Below are 21,385 nucleotides of genomic sequence, written 5' to 3' on the forward strand. Positions count from 1 at the left end.
ATCTGTAAGTGTGTGTGTCGTATCAGCATTTGATCATATACAGTGCTTTCAGAAAGTATTCATACCCCTTGACTTATTCCACATTTTGTTGGGTTACAGACGGAATTCAAAATTGATACAAGTTAGCAAATGTATTGAAAATTACAGAGAGAAATATCTCATTTAGATAAGTATTCACACCTGAGTAAATACTTTGTAGAAGCACCTTTGGCGCCGATTACAACTTTGAATCATCTTGGGTATGTCTGTATCAGCTTTGCACATCTGTATTTTGCAATTTTCTCCCATTCTTCCTTAACAGAGCTTGAGAAAATCTGTAAGTTAGATGGGGTGTGGCGGTGAACAGCAATCTTCAAGTCTTCCACAGATTTTCAATGGGATTCAAGACTGGGCATTGTCTGGGTCAATCAAGGACTTTCACATTCTTGTTCTGAAGCCATTCCAGCATTGCTTTGGCTCTATGCTTGGGGTCATTGTCCTGTTGGAATGTAAATATTCACCCCAGTCTAAGGTAGTTTGCACTCTGAAGCAGGTTTTCATCAAGGATTTGCCTATATTTGTCTCCATTCATTGTTCCCTCTATCCAGTCTCCCAATTCCTGCCTCTGATGAAAAGCCTTCCCATGCTTCACGGAAGGGATGGTGTTTGACAGGTGATGAGCTGTGCCTGGTTCTCAAGACATAGCCGTTTGCATTCAGGCCAAAGAGTTCAATTTTTGTCTCTTCAGACAATCTTTTGCCTTACGCTCAGTGTCTTTCACTTGCCTTTTTGCAAACTCCAGGTGTGCTGCGTGCGATATGCCATTTTCTCAGGAGTGGCTTCCGTCTGGCCACTCCCATAAAGCCCAGATTGGTGAAGTGCTGCAGATACGGTTGTCCTTCTGTCAGGTTCTCCCATCTCAGCCAAGGAACTTTGTAGTTGTTAGTGGTTTGTTTAACACTTTTTTGATTACTACATGATTCCATGTGTGTTATTTCATAGTTTGATGTCTTCACTATATTATACAATGTAAAAGAAAGAAAAACCATTGAATGAGGTTGGTGTCCAAACTTTGACAGAATTGTGATGAGGCATACAGTACCAATCTTGGAGATCTGTGGCCAGTTCCTTGGACTTCATGGTATAGTTTCTGTTCTGACATAACCTGTCAACTGTGGGACCTTATATACCGTAGAAAGGTATGTATCTTTCTAAATCATGTTCAAACAATTGAATTGGCCACAGGTGTACTCCAATCAAGTTCTAGTGACGTCAAGGATGATCAAAGGAAATAGGATGCACCCGAGCTCAATATGGAGTGTCATAGCAAAGGTATGTGAATACTTATGGAAATTCAATTGCTGTATTTCACTTTCAATAAATTAGCAAACTTTCCTAAAAACATGTTTTCACTTTGCTATTATGGGGTATTGTGTGTAGATGGGTGAGCGAAAGCAGTCAGTCAATTTCATCCATTTTTAATTCAGGCTGTAACATTTTGAATAAGTCAAGGGGTATGAATACTTTGATGGCACTGTATACGTACATGCATGCCTCATTCTACATGTACAGCTCATAAGAATACACAGATGGCGTACTGCATGACTACAAGAACTACATAAGGGGTCTCCTCGTCCTTACCAATGACGTCGAGGACAAGTTCCCCGGTCAAGCCCTGGGCCCCGGGGATGATGACCTGGCAGAAGTAGCGTCCCGAGTCTGACTCCTTCGTGTTGTTGATGTACAGAGAGAGGTTGGCCGAGGGCATGGTGGCTGTGAAGCCGACTCGCTCCTCAAACTGCGGGCTGCCTAAACTAATTGAGTCTAGGGTGTAGGAGATTATCTGTGTGGGTTGGATGGAGGGGACAAGAGCCATGAAGATTGTTGAAAAGGTCCCTAGAAAATAATTTAGCTTTTTCTTTATTTTACACCATGTAGTCTACCATCACTAAGGAGGTTCTCTTAGCTAATGTTATGTTCTTAATAGAGCCATGATAAGGCAATATTGAGTACATTGGAGTATGAATAGAAGTAAAGTACTTTAAAATATCATGTAGATCATTATGCAAACAAGCAAGACAGAATTACCATTTGGAGCTAAAGACGAAGTTGGATTCAGAGTTGAGATAAAGGCTCACAACTCAGACATTCCGTAGTTAAATCCGACTACCGCTCCATGACTGGGCCTTTAGCCAAAGCGCCAACAACTGCAACCTCCCAATCTACTGTTGGTGAGTGCTACTGTAGTGGAATGGTAACTACAAGACTCAAACTGGATTTTTTTGTCTTTGTTTTTCCCCTTTGGGACTTGGTCCATCTGTATACTACTGTAAAACAAATCTGTGATTAGCAAATATAAGCCCATGCACGTCCCTAGATAGTACTGTCTGTGGATGCAAGTTTGAAGATCCAAGTCAGATGAGAGCCTTATGGCCAACTGCCCGCTTTCACAAGCTTCATTTGTTTTGTAAAGGGTTAACCCCAACCTAACCCCTAAACCACCTCTCAAGTGGTTTAGTCGTATCACTTGATGGCCTAATTTTCTGAAATGTTAGTCGGAAAAAGCCAAAAACAAGCTATTTTATATTTATGCATTTTCAAGCAGGGGTAAAATACATTGGAAAGATGGAGTGCTAAGCATTTTATTAGACTCATTTCTGAGGGTTTCCGAAGGAAGAGCTTTGCCAGATTAACAGCAGTCAACATCCTTCATGATAATATTCCCCCACAGATGGCCAAGCAAGAAAGATTTTCAGTTGTAGTTCAAATCAAACTTAATTTGTCACAAGCACCGAATACAACAAGGGTAGACTTTACCGTGAAATGCTTACTTACAAGCCCTTAACCAACAGTGCAGTTCAAGAAGAGTTTCGAAAATATTCACCAAGTAGACTAAAATAAAAAGTAATAATAAAAAGTAACACAATAAGAATAACGAGGCTATATACAGCGGGCACCGGTACTGAGTCAGTGTGTAGGGGTACAGGTTAGTTGAGGTAATTGGTAGATGTAGGTGAAGTGACTATGCATAGATAATAAAAACTGCAAGTAGCAACAGTGTACAAAATGGAGAGGTGGGGGGGGGGGGGGGTTGTCAATGTCAATTGTCCGGTGGCAATTTTATTAATAGTTCAGCAGTCTTATGGCTTGGGGGTAGAAGCTGTTGAGGAGCCTTTTGGTCCTAGACTTGGCACTGTGGTAGTTGGGAGCTTTTGAGTAAAAATTGCACAAAACAGCAAACACATTATCTGTAATAATCAACAGACAAATGATAATTATCACAGAAGTCTGAGTTAAACATTAAAACAAACCCTAACAAAATTAAATACATTCATCATTTCAAGTTCAACTTACAAAAGTCATATTACAGATTTTATACATTTTTACAAAAAATAAACTTCCATGTATAAAGTACTTCTGGGCTCCCGAGTGGCGCAGCGGTCTAAGACACTGAATCTCAGTGCAAGAGGTGTCACTATAGTACCTGGTTCGAATCCAGGCTGTATCACATCCGGCCGTGATTGGGAGTCCCAAACCAACTTAAATAAAGGTTAAATAAAAATAATTTAAAAAAAGTATTTAACTGGTATGCAGAGCTAATGCAGGTAGATTACTGGCCTCTGGGACATTATATTGTAGCCTTAGGATGTCACAGACTAATCATGACCACTGCATAATCAAAGGGATCTTCACACATCCCAACTTAAGATGCACAAATATGCCATTGCCTTAATGTTTGGTGCGAAAGTTCAAGTTACTGTACACATCTCAAGTAAGAACGGCCCTAAATCGTCAGACAATCAGCACAGATGCTAAAGGCACCACACACAGAACATAACAGAGCCCAAACACTCACCAGTTGAGAGTTATTGGCTACAAAGTTCCAGAGGACGGTGTTCTTGCCGATGCTGTAGCTGGTGCTGTACCAGGCCTGCAGCACCACCTTCTGACCTTCGATCACCTTCATGATACTCTGGGGCATCTGGATCTGGGCCAGCACACCTGGAGGACGAAGAGGGGGAGGGGAAAAACAAAGTACTTACTGAAGGAACCTGTCCGAGTGTGGTTGTGATTATCTGGCTTAATAGATTGAAAAGCCCCTGCGTTTTGTAATTGTTTCTGGCAGAATGGAAAAAACAATAAGACATGCTTTTCCCAAGCTGTGTTTGAAATGATAACCTGCTAAGCTTTTGTTTCACACACTGCAAGCATGTTTATTTTTGTAGTTTCTCAAGATACAAGCTTTGATAAGGAAAAGCTGTAGCGGTTGTGGCTTGTTGACAAGCACTTAAAACATGTCATATCAAAAAGTCTTCTCTCAGATCTATTATAGGTGGACACAGAGGCAATCACATTTACAGTCCACTTTCATATCAAAACAAAAAGACTGACAATTGCCAAGTCAAAATGTTGACAAGCCACATTTAATTTGATTGTCAGTGCAAAATGTGTCACCCTTCAAGAAAGCTACTTCACGAGATTCCTCATACTGTAAAAAAACAGCTATGAAAACAAAAAATGACAATGCTTAGTAGGGACACATGGAAACAATTTGCAAAGACAAAAAACTTATTTGACGCTCTCTTCCAGAGCTATTGGAACCAATAATAAGCCATCACAGGTTTGCCAACCACAGCTCATGGAGACATCCACTTTGCGCACAACCCACATCATGAAACAATTGTTCCTACCAACCATAGATGGGAAAAAATACAAACAGACAAGCACTTGGGGAGGTTTTCATAACAACAAACCCCATGCTAGATGGTCACTTGGTCCCAACAAGTCACAGCAACTAACCCACATAGTAAAAAATAAAGACATCTCATGATGTCATTGAAGCAGAGTGGTAGAAATGGACTAGAGGCAGCACTTATTTGTCCAGTTGGAAGTAGATCAAATGTGGAATAAAAAAAAATGGAGGGGGAAAAAAGGGAAGTGGATCAATCTCCACCCATCTGGTGCACCAGCTTGGCCAAAACGAGTAAGTATATTCAGTCCATGGTCCACTCAGCGCACCCTCACACAACCACACATCCCCGCACACCCCCCCCCCCCACACACACACACACACACACAATAGCATCCCCACACACACACACACACATCCCCGCCACCCCCCCCCCCACACAGAGCAGCATCCCCCCGCATACAGCCACATCCCCACACACAGCTGCATCCACACACACACACACACACACCCCACCGCATCCCCCCCCACCGCATCCCCCCACACACACCCCACACACACACCCACCCCCCCCCCCCACACACACACCCCACCGCATCCCCCCCCCCACACACCCCACCGCATCCCCCCCCCCACACACACCCCACCGTATCCCCCCCCCACACACCACCGGCCGCATCTCCCCCCCACATGACCGCATTTCCCCCCCCCCACACACCACCGGCCGCATCTCCCCCCCACATGACCGCATTTCCCCCCCCCCACACACAACAACCCCCCAACACACCACCACCACCACACCCACCCACCCACACACACACCCCACCCCCCCCCCCCCACACACACCCCACCGCATCCCCCCTCCCCCCCCCCCACACACACACACACACCCCACCGCATCCCCCCCACACACACACACCACCGGCCGCATCTCCCCCCCACATGACCGCATTTCCCCCCCACACACACAACAACCCCCCCACACACCACCGCCTCCCGCCCCCACATTGCCCACTAAACACACACCGCCGCATCCCCACCCACACACCACAGCATTTCCTACCCGCAAACACACACCTCCGCATCCCCACCCACCACCGCATTCCCACAACCGCATCCCCCCAAATATCAACAAAAAATAGTATTTCTACAGGTAAATGCGTTTTCATATTGCTTTCTTTGGCAACTATGGTAATGTACAGAACCAACACTAAGTCAACATTTACCATTAGAAATAAAACACTCATTTATACTGAATAAAAATATAAAAACGCAAAGTTTTTGTTAAATTACTGTCCATATAAGGAAAGTCAATTTAAATTCATTAATTAGGCCCTAATCTATGGATGTCACCTTAAAATGGGCAGGGTCGCAGCCACTGGGGAGCCAGGCCCAGCCAATCAGACGTACTGTCAAATTCTCTAAAACGATGTTGAGGAGGCTTATGGTAGAGAAATTAACATGATTTGTTTAGCAACAGCTCTGGTGGACATCAAATCATTCCTGCTGTCAGCATGCCAATTGCACGCTCCCTCAAATCTTGAGACATCTGTGGCATTGTGTTGTGTGACAAAACTGCACATTTTAGAGTTGCCTTCTATTGCCCCAGCACAAGGTGCACCTGTGTAAGGATCAGGCCATTTTATCAGCTTATTGCTATGCCACACCTGCCAGGTGGATGGATTATCTTGACAAAATAATAAAATGCTCATTAACAGGAATGTAAACAAATTGTGCACAAAATTGAGAAATAAATATTTTTGTTCAGTGTATAAGAAAAATTCATACTCTTATATTTTGGTTGCTAGAGACGCAACCCAGTCGTTGGTTCAGTTTAGCTTGATATTCATGAACAATATTTGTTCTTTAATGTTCCGTTGTCATGCTCAATGCCAACGTTCTTATCCCTTGCTTCTGAGCCAGCTAGCTAAAACCTGGCTTTTGTTGACAATTTCGATACCTTTTGGAAACAAAACACGTTTTAAGGAGGATGGGATCCACCCAAATCCTTTGCGTTCCTGGATCCTTTCACAGCATAAGGCTGCATTGAGACAATGATTAATCAATGACCCAAGCCCAGCTCTGTTAATCTCTACCATTGTGTCGCTGAGTCATCATAATGCTTAAGCAAATGTACATTATACCAGGGGCATTGGTAAACAAAGTAAGTAACCCAATTTATGTCTCTCTAACTGCCCTGAATGCTACAAATAATTCACTAAACCTTAAACCTTAACTAAATAATGTGGAAATTGAGCAAGTTGAGGTGACTAAACTGCTTGCAGTAACCCTTGATTGTAAACTCACGGTCAAAACATATTGATACAACAGTAGCTAAGATTTGGAGAAGTCTGTCCATAATAAAGCACTGCTGTACCTTCTTGACAGCACTATCAACAAGGCAAATCCTGCAGGCTCTAGTTTTGTCATACCTGGACTACTGTTCAGTCGTGTGGTCAGGTGTCACTATTTTATTTCACCTTTATTTAACCAGGTAGGCCAGTTGAGAACAAGTTCTGATTTACAACTGCGACTTGGCCAAGATAAAGCAAAGCAGTGCGACAAAAACAGAGTTACACATGGGATAAACAAATTTCCAGTCAATAACACAATAGAAAAATCTGTATACAGTGTGAGAAAATGGAGGTAAGGCAATAAATAGGCCAATAGTGGCAAAGAAATAACAATTTACACTGGAGTGATATGTGCAGATGAGGATGTGCAAGTAGAAATACTGGTGTGCAAAAGAGCAGAAAAACAAATATGGGGATGAGGTAGGTAGTTGGTTGGAGGGGCATTTACAGATGGGCTGTGTACAGCTGCAGCAATTGGTAAGAAATGTGAAAGTTCCACAGAGGAACTCAGAAAAATTGCAATTGGCTCAGAACATGGCAGCACAGCTGGTCCTTGGATGTACACAGAGAGCAAACAACATGAATGTCAATCTCTCCTGGCTCAAAGTGGAGGAGAAATTGACTTCATCACTAATTGTAAATCAAATAGAAGAGAAGCTCTATCAATGTTACTTGTTTTGAGTAATCATTTCATATTATGGTACTGCAATATCCTTGTTGTCTTTCAATAAAATTACATTTCCAATTTTAAAGAGTTGTGTGCAATCTTCATTTCTCGCAATCCAGTGTGTCACTGCATGCATGTGTGCCTGCATATGGGGCCTGCTTGTGTGCATGGGGGTTTAACTATCACATGGGAGTGTGTAAGCTTCTCAGTGCGTGTCTGTTGAGCGTCCATGTGGTATGAAATGTAATGTGTGTGTCTGTATAGGACTTCTGATCTTCCCACTCCCAAATTATTGTTCATATTCTTTTAGCCATACTCCAAATTCTTAGCCCAGGGTTATCAGAACACGAGGATACCAGTATAGTTTTGATTATTCAATAGATTAAACTCCTAATCTTATTCTCCAACACAGAAGCAATCTCTCACATAACTGACATGATAAGAATGACTAAAACTGTCACGTTCCTGACCTGTTTTCTGTTGTTTTGGTATGTGTTTAATTGGTCAGGGCGTGAATTTGGGTGGGTAGTCTATGTGTTCTGTTTCTATGTTGGTTTAAGGGTTGCCTGGTATGGCTCTCAATTAGAGGCAGGTGTTTGGCGTTTCCTCTAATTGAGAGTCATATTAAGGTAGGTTGTTTCACAGTGTTCGTTGTGGGTGGTTGTCTTCTGTGTCTGTGGCGCCACACGGGACTGTTTCGGTATGTTTGTTCGTTCGGTTTTTGTGTAGTCTGTTTTTTCCCTGTTCTTGCGTTCTGCGTGTTACATGTAAGTTCTTAAGTTCAGGTCAGTCTTCGTTATTTTGTTATTTTGTAAATCAACAAGTGTTTGTTTTCCTGTTTTCGTCGTCTGTCAAATAAATCATTATGTATTCACAACCCGCTGCACGTTGGTCGAATCACTACTCCTCCTCTTCGTATGACGAGGAGGAACGCCATTACAGAAACAAACCGGCTACATTTTTGTAAAATGCCCAATCACCAATCAGCCCAGTCCATTGCCTGTTCGGACTGAGTGGAGATTTACTCAATAACAACCACATGGCCAGAGTGTCACAAGCCGGCTCATAGCCTGTGACAAATGAGAGGACACGAACAACAGGTATAGGCCAATTCAAAAGTGTTCTTTATTATTAAGCAAACTATTAACTTAAACTAAGAAATAGGAATGAGGTGTGGATGTATCTGTATGTAAAGTGCATGGGTGCATGAATATGTGTGTGTGAACATGACTGAGTGAAAACTATGCAAAACTACAAAGGAACAAACAAATCATGAGCATACCTGGAGGAGCAGAGAGGGAGAGAGCAAGACAGATTAGTGACAGCTTTATACCCTGAGCCCAGGTGGCTCCAATCACTTAACGACCCTCCTCTGCCTGCAGGAGGAACCGCCCCCTACACTGCAGAGGAGGAGCCGTGACACCCCCCTCCTTAAAATGAGGGTCCCACCCTCAACCCAACTTCCTCCAACATAATCAAAATAATTCAAATTTCCCCAAAAACAAATAAACAAAAAAACAATCCCGGCTCCTAGCAGTAGCCCCGTGTCCCCCAGCCGACTGTCCGTCCCTCAAACTCGGCAGCCCTGGTACCTGGGGAGCAATTTAAGAGGAAAAAGGCACAGACAGCCCGTAGGGGCAGCAGAGAAGAGATACAAGCTAGGTTAAAGGAGCACGGGACAGAGCATCAGCAATAATATTATCCTTACCACTAATGTGTCTAATATCAAGGTTGAAAGGTTGCAAGAACAAAGCCCAACGCATCAGGCGCTGGTTTGGGTTTTGCAGGGACCTCAAAAAAACCAGTGGGTTGTGGTCAGTGAACACAGTTAAAGGGGTCAAACCAGAACCAACATAGACCTCGAAGTGCTGTAAAGCCCAAATGAGACCTAAAGCCTCCTTTTCAATTACAGAATAGTTTTTCTGATACTTATTAAATTTCCGGGAGAAGAAACTGACTGGACACTCAACCTTGTTGTCATTCTCCTGGAGAAGCACAGCCCCAGCACCGATTTGACTGGCGTCTACCTGCAATTTGAAAGGTTTCCCAAAATTTGGTGCTGCCAACACAGGTGCCAAACACAAAAGAGTCTTAACTGCATCAAATGCCTCTTGACACTGGGTGGACCAGATAAATTCAGCCTTGGCCTTCAACAGATTGGTCAGTGGGGACACTACTACCGAAAAGTTTTTACAAAAAGCACGGTAGTACCCCGCCATTCCCAGGAAGCGCATCAGTTCTTTCTTTGTAGAGGGCTGTGGGAACTGCCTCACAGCCTGAACCTTGGCTTCCACGGGACAGACAAATCCCTGACCCACAACCTTGCCTAGGTATGTGACTGTAGCTTTGGCAAACTCACATTTTGCCAAATTAATACCTGTGTCCAACATAGACTGCATCTCTGTTTCCAGTTTTAGTCTCTTCTCCTCAGATACACGATCAAATCTGTGTTTGATAGGCTTAGCATCTCCGATGTCTATATCATGTTCAATTAAGTGGGTTTGTGATTGAGTGTCAGAAAACAAAACAGGGTAGTTTCTAATAAGAGCTCCCAATTCATCACGTTTCTCAGGGTCTAAATGATCTACCAAAACCCCAAGGTTTTGCAAAGTCTGAGAGTTTTTCAACCGACCTTGTAAGACCTCATCTGAAACTTTAACTTCCTCTTCTCCCCCCTCCACCAAATTAAAGCCACAAGATGCAGGGACTGGGGCAGCAGTCAACACTGACCTCACTGCTGGAGTGCCTTCAACTTTGCTTAGATCACGGGAGTGATAACATTTTAACAGGTTCACATGGCATAATTTAGAGGACTTCCTATGACTAGGGGTTTCAATAAGATAGTTCAAATCTGACACTTTACGCAACACAGTGAAAGGACCACAGTATTTTGCCTGAAAAGGTGAACTTACAAGAGGCAGAAGAGCAAGTACCCGATCACCGGGACTAAACTCACGCAGCTCAGCCTGTACGTCATATTTCAGTTTCATTTTCCGTTGAGAACATTTTAGTTTTTCTTTCGCTAGTTCACCAGCCCTATACAACTTCAACCTAAAACCATTTACATAGTCAATAAGGTTCCGAGGTGGTTCCTCAGGCAAACAACCATCCTGCAACACTGCTAAAGGCCCACGCACCTTATGGCCAAACACTAAGTCATTTGGGCTAAACCCTGTGCTTTCCTGCACTACTTCACGAGCAGCTAGTAACAGCCAAGGTAACCCCTCCTCCCAGTCGGCAGACAGTTCCGTACAATATGCACGAAGCAAGGATTTTAAAGTTTGATGAAAACGTTCCAAAGCTCCCTGGCTCTGGGCATGGAACGCAGTAGACTTGTTGTGTTTAACTTTAAGCTGTTTGAGAACCTGAGCAAATAAATGAGAGGTAAAGTTAGACCCCTGATCTGACTGGATGGTTTTTGGAATCCCAAATGTTGAAATAAATTGAGTTAAAGCTTTAACTACTGATTTTGAAGTTATGGTACGCAAGGAAAAAGCTGCCGGATATCTGGTTGCTTGACACATAACAGTTAATAAGTAGCTATGACCTGACTTGGACCTTGGTAATGGCCCAACACAATCGATAATAAGATGCTCAAAAGGTTGCCCTACGGCTGGTATTGGATACAACGGTGCAGGCTTTACAACCTGATTTGGCTTGCTTGTGCGCTGACACGTATCACAAGTTTTAATAAACTGAGATACATCCCGCTTTAAACGTGGCCAGAAAAAATAACGAAGTATACGATCATACGTTTTACGAACACCCATATGACCTGCCACATCACCATGTGAAGTTTGCAACACTTTATTTCGCAAAGTAGTAGGTACAACTATTTGAAAGACTGGTTCTCCTAAACCCTTATCATAGTGTGGAACCCATTTCCTGACCAACAGCCCATCAAGAAGAAAATAACACTGAGCACTATTCCTCACCACTGAATCAGGAACCACTTTATCAAACAGATCAGCCAAAGTAGTATCGGCTTTTTGCTCAGCCATCAATGAATCTCTAGAACTAGTCAACTGTTCTGTCTGGAGTTTGACTGGCAACTCAAGACTTTCTGGCTTACTCTCAATCTCCTTACGAGAGGCTGCGCGGGTAACCGCACAAACTGGAAATACCTCAGGAGACACACAGTTCTGATCCGGAGATTCCCTTGCAGGTGACACTGAAGGTTGCTTCTTACAGATGTTTAATTTGCCATCTGCCCACACCTTACTACCTGCCAAGTCATTCCCCAAAATCATGTGCACTCCCTCTACTGGTAACTGAGGTCTAACCCCAACATCTACATCACCCTCTACCAGACCACACTTTAGGGTAACTTTATGTGAAGGACAAGAGAATGGAACTAAACCCATACCACATACCATTACACAACGGCCAGTATCAGACTCTTTAGAGAACGGCAAAACAGATTCCAGAATAAAAGAATCTAAAGCTCCAGTGTCTCTTAGGATCTTGATTTTAACATTCTGGTTGCCATCTACGAGGGACACTACACCATCTGAAATGAAGGCTGAAAAATCACAGCGGGAAAACTGAGAATCAAACTCAACTAGTGGCTGAAACAGCTCACCCTGGTGGTCCGAGGCTGTAACAGGAGCTGCCATCATAACAGGTTTAACTTGAACTGACTGTTTTGATTTAAGCAGAGGACAATTTTTCTTCCAATGTCCTTCAACTAAGCAGTAGCGACAGGTATTAGCATTAACCGGTGCTTTAAGTCTTCCAGACCCAAACTTCTGCTGAGGCCTTTGGAAAGATGCCCCCCAAAAAGGTGACCTACTATTCCTAGGAGTAAAGTTATTCTTATGGTACATATCACTGTTTGACTCAAAATGGCTTTTATGTGTTAGCCTGTACTCATCTGCAAGGATTGCTGCATCACTTGGAGACTTAACTTTACGTTCATTCATGTATGTAGCAACCTGGTCAGGAACAGAATTTTTGAACTGTTCTAACACAATCAAATTAGACAGACCCTCAAAAGTACTAACTTCAGAAGCTGTACACCAACGATTAAATGCAGAAGTCAAATCACAAACAAACTCAGAATAGGTTTGTGAATCTAACTTTTTCCTGTAACGAAAACGTTGACGATATGCCTCTGGCACAAGCTCGTAGACCTTCAGAACTGCTGATTTAACTTTAGCATAAACTTTACTGTCAGCTACACTCAGTGCTGCAAAAGCCTCACGTGCTTTACCTGTAAGTACACATTGCAACAACATAGTCATGTCCAAATCTGACCAAGCTCTAGCTTCCGCAATACGCTCAAATAAAGTAAAGTATGTGTCTGGATCTGACTCATCAAATTTAGGCAACAAATGAAGATTCTGTGAAACATCAAACTGTGGTAGTCTTTCCGGTCTAATAGCATTTCTCAATCGCTCTCTCTCTAATTGCATTTGCATTTGCTCTAATTGCATTTGCCTTTGCATTTGCAACAGTTCCCTCTGCTGCTCAAAAGTTAATGAAGGGCTAGCCTGAAAACTTGCACCCTCACTACTAGCAGACTGACCGCCAAAAACACCCATTTCCCTAAGACCCTGCTTTAAGCTAGTTTTAACAGTCTCTTTAATTTTTTTATCAACAATCTCAATCTGATAATGTTCAGCAATTTCAATTAACTGCTCCTTAGTACACAACTCTAAGGCTACCTCTGAAGGAGCTTGAACAAAACTACTCAAAATGGAAGACATTTTCCTCAACCAATACAACTATTACAAAATGCTCAAAAAAAACACAACTCACCTGCTGTCAATCTGGGTTCAAGGACAAGAGCCACACCCCACTATCCTCCAAAAACTACTAACTAACTGGCCCTGGTCTTCGTGCAGTCACATGTGGGGTTTTACGCACACAAAACCAGTGGAGTGGAAAAGACAACCAGAAACTGGCAGCCCTCCCATAACCACGGAGGTGCTCCCGAGCCGATGTAGGGGAAAAGGAAAAAGGATGCTCTACCCACGTTCACTGCCACCTAAAACAAAATCACCACAAGCCTCCTATGGACACTTGCTGATATGCCTGAACAGGAGAGGACTCCCACCTGAACAAAACCCAGAAAAACACAGAGTGAATTGCTTAGCTACCAAGCTAACTGAACCAAAAGAACACATGGCTCTCAACTCTCTCTTAAACAAAAATTGGCCCAACCAAAACATCCACTCAAACAAAAAAAATTGTCAATCTGAACTAAACTAACCCAAGTTAACTACTATCCCGGACGAGCCCCCACTTGTCACAAGCCGGCTCATAGCCTGTGACAAATGAGAGGACACGAACAACAGGTATAGGCCAATTCAAAAGTGTTCTTTATTATTAAGCAAACTATTAACTTAAACTAAGAAATAGGAATGAGGTGTGGATGTATCTGTATGTAAAGTGCATGGGTGCATGAATATGTGTGTGTGAACATGACTGAGTGAAAACTATGCAAAACTACAAAGGAACAAACAAATCATGAGCATACCTGGAGGAGCAGAGAGGGAGAGAGCAAGACAGATTAGTGACAGCTTTATACCCTGAGCCCAGGTGGCTCCAATCACTTAACGACCCTCCTCTGCCTGCAGGAGGAACCGCCCCCTACACTGCAGAGGAGGAGCCGTGACAAGAGACAGACTGCAATGTGTCCAAATGACCAGGTGGAAGCAGCAGATACCTGCCACTGAGCACCAATGAGCTTAAAACAACAATGACCATGTTTGCATGCACACCAATATCAAGTATTCTGTTTTCAAGTTGACACATACACATCAAATCCTGTTTACAATAACATGAAAACGCTTGTATCACGGTTATGAGAAACCTGGATAAGATGCCTGGGATATCTTGATCAAAGACTGGTTACTGTGGCATGTAAAAATCTTATCCCGTTTACTGTTGTTTTTACGGTCTGTGCAGATCATGGGTGTTGTGTGATTGTAGTTTATCTGATTGTCAAACATCACTTGAAAAAAAGTAGGCTACCTGCGCAGTTCGATCCACTATAATTCCATAATTTAGCCTACTATAATTAATTTACTACTGGCTACCTTCACCCTTAATTTAGACACGTTTCTGCTTATAAATTCCAACATTTGGTAGGCCATACTATACATTTCCGACATTCAGTTTATCATAACTTGTAGCCCCAGAAGACTAAAAATAAAGTCGTGCTCACCAGAATAAATGTCTCACATCAATAGAATGAATGCATTAGCAATCTAGTTAACACCGGTAAAGTTGTCTGTTTTGTTTAGGGACCGGGGAGGAAAGGCAAGAACTCCAAAACAGTGGAAAGAGATGGCAGCATCGCGACTAGCTCTTAAGAAACTTTGCAGTATTTTGTTGTGTATTATTTATTACATTATTAGCTCAAGAAATGTGTGTCATTACTTACAGCCGGGAAGAACTATTGGATATTAGAGTGGCGGTAACTCACCAGAACTACCAGCATTATGACCAGGAATATGACTTCCCTGGAGCAGATCCTTTGTTCACTCCCCCAGAGCAATTTAACTTATTCCAGAGGCTGACCCAAAACGTCGCCGGCGGAGGAGAGGCACTCGAGGCGGCCTGCTGGTTCAACGTAGGAGGAACGCACACCACCCACCGCTTCAGAGTATATTACTCGCCAATGTTCAGTCTTTGGATAACAAAGTTGATGAGCTTAGAGCAAGGATTTCTTTCCAGAGACATCGGGGCCTGTAAAATACTTTGTATCATGTAAACATGGCTCTCAGGATACTCTGAGTCGGTAAACCCAGCAGGATTCTCAGTAAATTGCGCCTTGAGGAATAAATAGCTCCCCGGGAAGCAGAAGGGCAGACAGGTGCGTTTCATGATTAACGACTCATGGTGTAATTCTAGGAACATACAGGAACTCAAGCGCTTTGTTCACCCGACCTAGAACACCTCACAATTAAATGGCAACCATATTATCTCAAGAGAATTCTCTGTCGTCGCCGCGGCCGTTTACATACCACTTCAAGCCGAAACCGACGCCCCTCAAAAGAACTTCACTGGAAACCACAGATCCTGAGGCTGCATTAATTGTAGCAGGGGATTTTAACAAAGCAAATCTGAGGACTAGGCTGCCGAAGTTATCAACAGTCCTACTCACGCTACTAAGACTTACGACTATTGCTATTCAAACTTCCAGAATGCTTACAAGGCCCTCCCCCTGCTCTCCTTTAGGCAAATCTGACCACGACTCCATCTTGCTCACCCCCCCTACAGGCAGAAACTCAAACAGGAAGTGCACGTTCTTTGTACTATTCAACGCCGGTCTGACCAATCGGAACCCACGCTTCAGGATTGTTTTGATCACGTGGACTGGGATATGTTCTAGGTAGCTTGCGAAAATAATCTAGACACATACGGTGAATGAGTTGATAAGGAAGTGTACAGGAGATGTAGTACCCACTGTGACTATTAAAAAGTACTACCCTAACCAGAAACCGTGGATAGATGGTAGCATTCGCGCGAAACTGAAAGCGAGAACCACCGCATTTAATCATGGCAAGGATATAGGTAATAGGGCAGAATATAAAACAGTATGCTTTGTGGAGTGAATAACTAATCCAACAAGCTAAACGTCAGTATAGTCGCAATTCAATGGCGCAGACATGAGACGTATGTGGCAAGGACTACAGACAATCAAGGACTACAAAAGGAAAACCAGCCATGTCGCCGAGACCGACGTCTTGCTTACGGACAGGCTAAACACATTCTTTGCACGCTTTGAGGATAACAATGCCACCAACGTGGCCCGCTACCAAGGACGATAGGCTCTCCTCCTCTATGGCCGATGTGAGAATTTTTTTTAAATCGTGCTAACCCTCGCAAGGCTGCCGGCCCAGACAGCATCCTTAGCCACGTTCTCAGAGCATGTGCAGACCAGCTTGCTGGTGTGTTTACAGGCATATTCAATCTCTCCCTATCCCAGTTTGCTGTCCCCACATGCTTCAAGATGACCACCATTGCCTTCTTGGGTACAAGAACAAACTTAACGACTATTGCCCCGTAGACCTCACTACTGTCATCATGAAGGGGCTTGAGACACTAGTCAAGGATCATATCACCTTACACCCTAGACACACTTCAATTTGCTTACCGCCCCAATAGACCCACAGACGATGCAATCACCATCACTCTGCGCTATCCCATCTGGACAAGAGAAATACCTATGTAAGAATGCTGCTAATTTTCTCAAGAGGTGAAAGAAATAAATATTTCTCCACTCCTGTCTTAAAATGTCTAAATCCTTTAGAGTATCATTTTATTGCTCTAACAGAAGAAAAAGGCATAGTGGGTTGCAGATGTGAGAAGCAAAGGTGCTCTCTGAGTGGAGTCCATCTGTTTATATTCATGATTACAGTGTGTGTGGGTGTGTTTGCTATACTTAGCAGTATTTAAATAGTCTAATGAATGTATTTTGCCGCCTCTTGTAAGGCTAAGAGTGAGTGTGAGAGAGACCCCTCCCGCTATTTGAGAGTCTGCTAAGACGCCTCAGAAAGGGGGGAATAACCCAGCAAAGGGACGTACGGCGGGGGGGAACCAGAGTCCACAATAGACTACTGTCATTAAGTAGAGAAGCTCTCTTCCATTCCTTTTTAATCATCCCTCTCTCCTCTTCTAGCCACTCTCCCTCCCTCTACAAGGGTTTTAGCTGGCCTAATGCCTTTCTTGAGATTCTCACCCTTGCGGCTGTACCTTCCAGTGGCTGTGAAGGCAGGAGTCACTTGGCAGACTCATACAGGGGTAGGTGGGGGGGGGGGGGTTCACTTTACAGTTCATAATGAAATCAGTCAAGTGAAACATTTATTTAGGCCCTAATCTATGGATTTCACATGACTAGGAATAGAGACATTCATCTGTTGGTCACAGATAACTTTAAAAAAAGGTAGGGGCGTGGATGAGAAAACCAGTCAGTTTCTGGTGTGACCACCATTTCATGCAGCACAACATCTCCTTCGCATAGAGTTGATCAGGCTGTTGATTGTGGCCTGTGGAATATTGTCCCACTCCTCTTCAGAGGCTGTGCGAAGTTACTGGATATTGGCGGGAACTGGAACACGCTGTCGTACACATCAATCCAGAGCATCCCAAACATGGTCAATGGGTGACATGTCTGGTGAATATGCAGGCCATGGAAGAACTGGGACATTTTCAGCTTCCATGATATGTGTACAATTCCTTGCGACATGGGGCCATGCAATATCATGCTGAAACATGAGGTGATGGCGGCAGATGAATGGCACGACAATGGGACTCAGGATTTTGTCACGGTATCTCTGTGCCTTCAAATTGCCATCAATAAAATGCAATTGTGTTCATTGTCTGTAGCTCATGCCTGCCCATACCTTAACCCCGCCACCACGGGGCACTGTTCACAACGTTGACATCAGCAAACCTCTCGCCCACACTTGGTCTGCAGGACGTACTGCCAAATTCTCTATAACGATGTTGGTAGCGGTTTATGGTAGCGAAAATGAACATTAAGTTCTCTGACAACAGCTCTGGTGGACATTCATCCAGTCAGCATGCCAATTGCAAGCTCCCTCAACTTGAGACATCTGTGGCATTGTGTTGTATGGAAAAACTGCTTTGTCCCCAGAACATGGTGCGCCTATGTAATGATCATGCCGTTTAATCATCTTATTGATATGCCACACCTGTCAGGTGGATGGATTATCTTGGGAAAAGAGAAATGCTTACTAATTGCTGGTCATCTATGAACGTTTGAACATCAAGGCCATGTACTGTTATTATCTCCACCCAGCACAGCCAGAAGAGGACTGGCCACCCCTCAAAGCCTGGTTCCTCTTTAGGTTTCTTTCTAGGTTCCTGCCTTTCTAGGGAGTTTTTCCTAGCCACCGTGCTGCTATATCTGCATTACTTGCCGTTTGGGGTTTTATGCTGGGTTTCTGTATAGCACTTTGTGACATCGGCTGATGTCAAAAGGGCTTTATAAATTGATGTAAACAAATCAATGTGTGTATAGTAAATTTCTGGGATCTTTTATTTCAGCTCATGAATCATGTGTTAAAAAATATTGTTCAGTATAGCTATGGTAAAGACAATAATAATAAATACATGTAAAATAACACCAACGACCCAGAACAGACAATCAAAGCCATATACAGGTGTTGTCAGATCCAGAAGACATGAGAACAGAATTAGCAGAGGTCCTTGAAAGCTTTTCTCAACAGCATGGTCTTGAGCTGTGCCTTAAATGGAGGACAGTCTCTGCAGCCCTAATAGTGTCTGGAAGTGCGTTTCACAGCAGCGGAGCCGCACAACTGAAAGCCCCGTCACCAATATTTTTTGTATGTGCTGCAGGGCTGCTGAAGGGAGACGGACATATAGGAACAAAGGATGCGTGTGGGGCAGGAGGATAGAATGAGTTCAGACAGGTACTTGGGCACAGAGTTGTGGATAGCTTTGTGTGAACCAGGAATTTGTAGTTGATGCGCGAGCATATGGGGAGCCAGTTTGTGGAGGGAGTTATGGGTGAGGACACGTGCAGAACAGTTGGACGTATTGTAGCCTGTTTAGGGACTTGGCAGATGCGCCAAACAAAAAGATTGTTACAATAGTCCAGACGGGATAAAGACATGGATGAGTCGCTGAGCTGCAGGTCGTGATAGCGTATGTCTTAACCTGGCTATGTTCCGTAGATGGAAATATTTGACTTTGGTAATAGTCCTGATGTGGGCCTCAAATGAGAGCCGACTGAAATATCAGGTTGAGAACCTCACTGGAGGGGAGGCCCTTGACACCATCAGTATCTAGTCAGTAGGTAATGTGAGAGCACCTGCATTTGGAGCGACAGGTGTCGAGAGGCAGGAAAAGGGGATACCTAGTGAGTTGCACAACAATGCATTCAAACCCCTCTGAATCAGAGGTGCGGGGGGCTGCCTTAAATCAACATCAGCAGCACCCGGGAAGCAGTTGTCGTTGAGGGTTAACTGCCTTGCTCATGGGCAGAACAGCAGATTATTTTATTTTTTCACCTTGCCAGCTCTGGGATTCGAACCAGCGACCTTTCGGTTACTGGCCCAATGCTCTTAGGCTTCCTGCTGCGGTTAAGAGTGTCATGATAGATAAGTTATGATACAACATGAGCAATGAGCCTAGTTCCACTTTGATACCCAACCAGAAGCCAAAATATACGCTACAGGTAGCTTAACTCCAATGTTTGTAAACAAAGTAAAAGTAAACTAAACACTGTATAGTCTCAAAACTATACTTTGGATATCATGGATAGTCAGTCCTTGCATACATAGCACTCCCTTTGAATTTGGTTTCATTTCTCCATGCCCCTCAAATTTTTACCAAAACACAGGAGGGTGACTTTTTGTTAGCTTCAATGAACTATTACAGCTTTAAAACTCATATTAAGTAAATTTTCTCCAACAAGGACTCATTGAGAAGCTATAGCCTTCTCGATCAGAGGTGTGGGATTAATGGATAATGAAAGGGGGTAGAATGGTGTCCATATTAGGACAGCCTCAGTCTAGGGGCAGGTTTGCAGCAGTGAAGATTAATAACCCCCCCCCAGGGAAGCGCAGTGCGTGTCTCATGTAAGCAGGCCCAAATGACAGGAAGGGCTGTAGCTAGGTCCTGTTTACTCACTCCAGAATCCTACAAGTAGATACATCTGTAGCTAGCTCTTTGATGGAGGTGCTGGTTAATATAGCATCCCGTCATGCTAAATGCTAAAGCTAAGTGGCGGGAGGCACCCATTTAACTTCCTCACCCGCCTTATGAATAGCACAAAGTTAAGAGGAAGTCACTTTGTAGGAATGTCTCGTCCCTGTATTATGATGGATGGATGGTGGTGATGATAACTGGGGGAAGATCTTTTATGAAAGTCCCATAAGTGATTGGGTTTGATGAAGAAATGTACTTTCAAAGAACGTACGTCATCGTGGTGGTTACGATTGTCCCCAATCTAGGGGAATATCGATAATAATCAAAGCAAAAGATCCAGAATCCACACGCACATCAGAGAGGAAAGGGGGGGATGAAAGAGGGGGAGATAAATTGAGTCGATCTTATGATTACTGTTCGGCGAAACAGTCCAAGTACTTCTTCTGAAGAGGATTGGACACGCCACAGAGGGAGAGAGGCACATCGAATAGGATGGGTGTAGTAGCACAATTCTCATGGAGATAAAGCACCAAACGGTCTCCAGGGAAAGGTCACCTACTAACACCAGGCACCAAACAGAAGAAAACCAACACAAACAGAGAGGGGCTTCCAATAAGAAATACTCATTATTGTTTTCCATTGCAAAATGTTTTCAATTGCATGCCCTAATGAATATGCCCTAGACTGGGGATCAGGGTCTCCAAATCAAAGCAGTATGCGCTAAGGGCTGAAACATTAGACTCACAACAAAAGATTCCCTGTAAGTACATACTGTCTGAGCAATTTAATTATACTGTAGTACTAGGTCTAAATATTGATCAGGAAATACAAGATTAACAGCACATACACTGAGTGTGACAGACTGGTGGAGTGATAGAATCAGACAACTATCTGATAGACATCTGTTATTTAAACTGTGTGTGAGAGATGACTGGACTTTTATGCGATAACCATGCAGAATTGAGGCGAAAGGCAATCTACTGTAGTCTGTCCAAACACACTCCTCTCGGTGACAGACAGACAGTGAAGACTTGCTCATAACCTGAT

The 21,385-nt window shown here is 43.5% G+C and overlaps 1 protein-coding gene across 1 annotated transcript in view; it reads right to left on the reverse strand.

Moving 5' to 3' along the window:
* Nucleotides 1–21,385, reverse strand: part of LOC129868043 (endothelial cell-selective adhesion molecule-like) — a 69,648-nt gene that overhangs the window by 12,667 nt on the left and 35,596 nt on the right. Inside the window, exons 2-3 of the mRNA XM_055941621.1 lie at nucleotides 3,836–3,981; nucleotides 1,621–1,822 (exon numbers count right to left, since the gene is read on the reverse strand). Of these exons, the coding sequence (XP_055797596.1) occupies nucleotides 1,621–1,822; nucleotides 3,836–3,981 (348 nt within the window). The remainder of the gene's footprint in view (nucleotides 1–1,620; nucleotides 1,823–3,835; nucleotides 3,982–21,385) is intronic.

This window comes from Salvelinus fontinalis, chromosome 13, assembly GCF_029448725.1.
Source record: "Salvelinus fontinalis isolate EN_2023a chromosome 13, ASM2944872v1, whole genome shotgun sequence".
NCBI lineage: Eukaryota > Metazoa > Chordata > Actinopteri > Salmoniformes > Salmonidae > Salvelinus > Salvelinus fontinalis.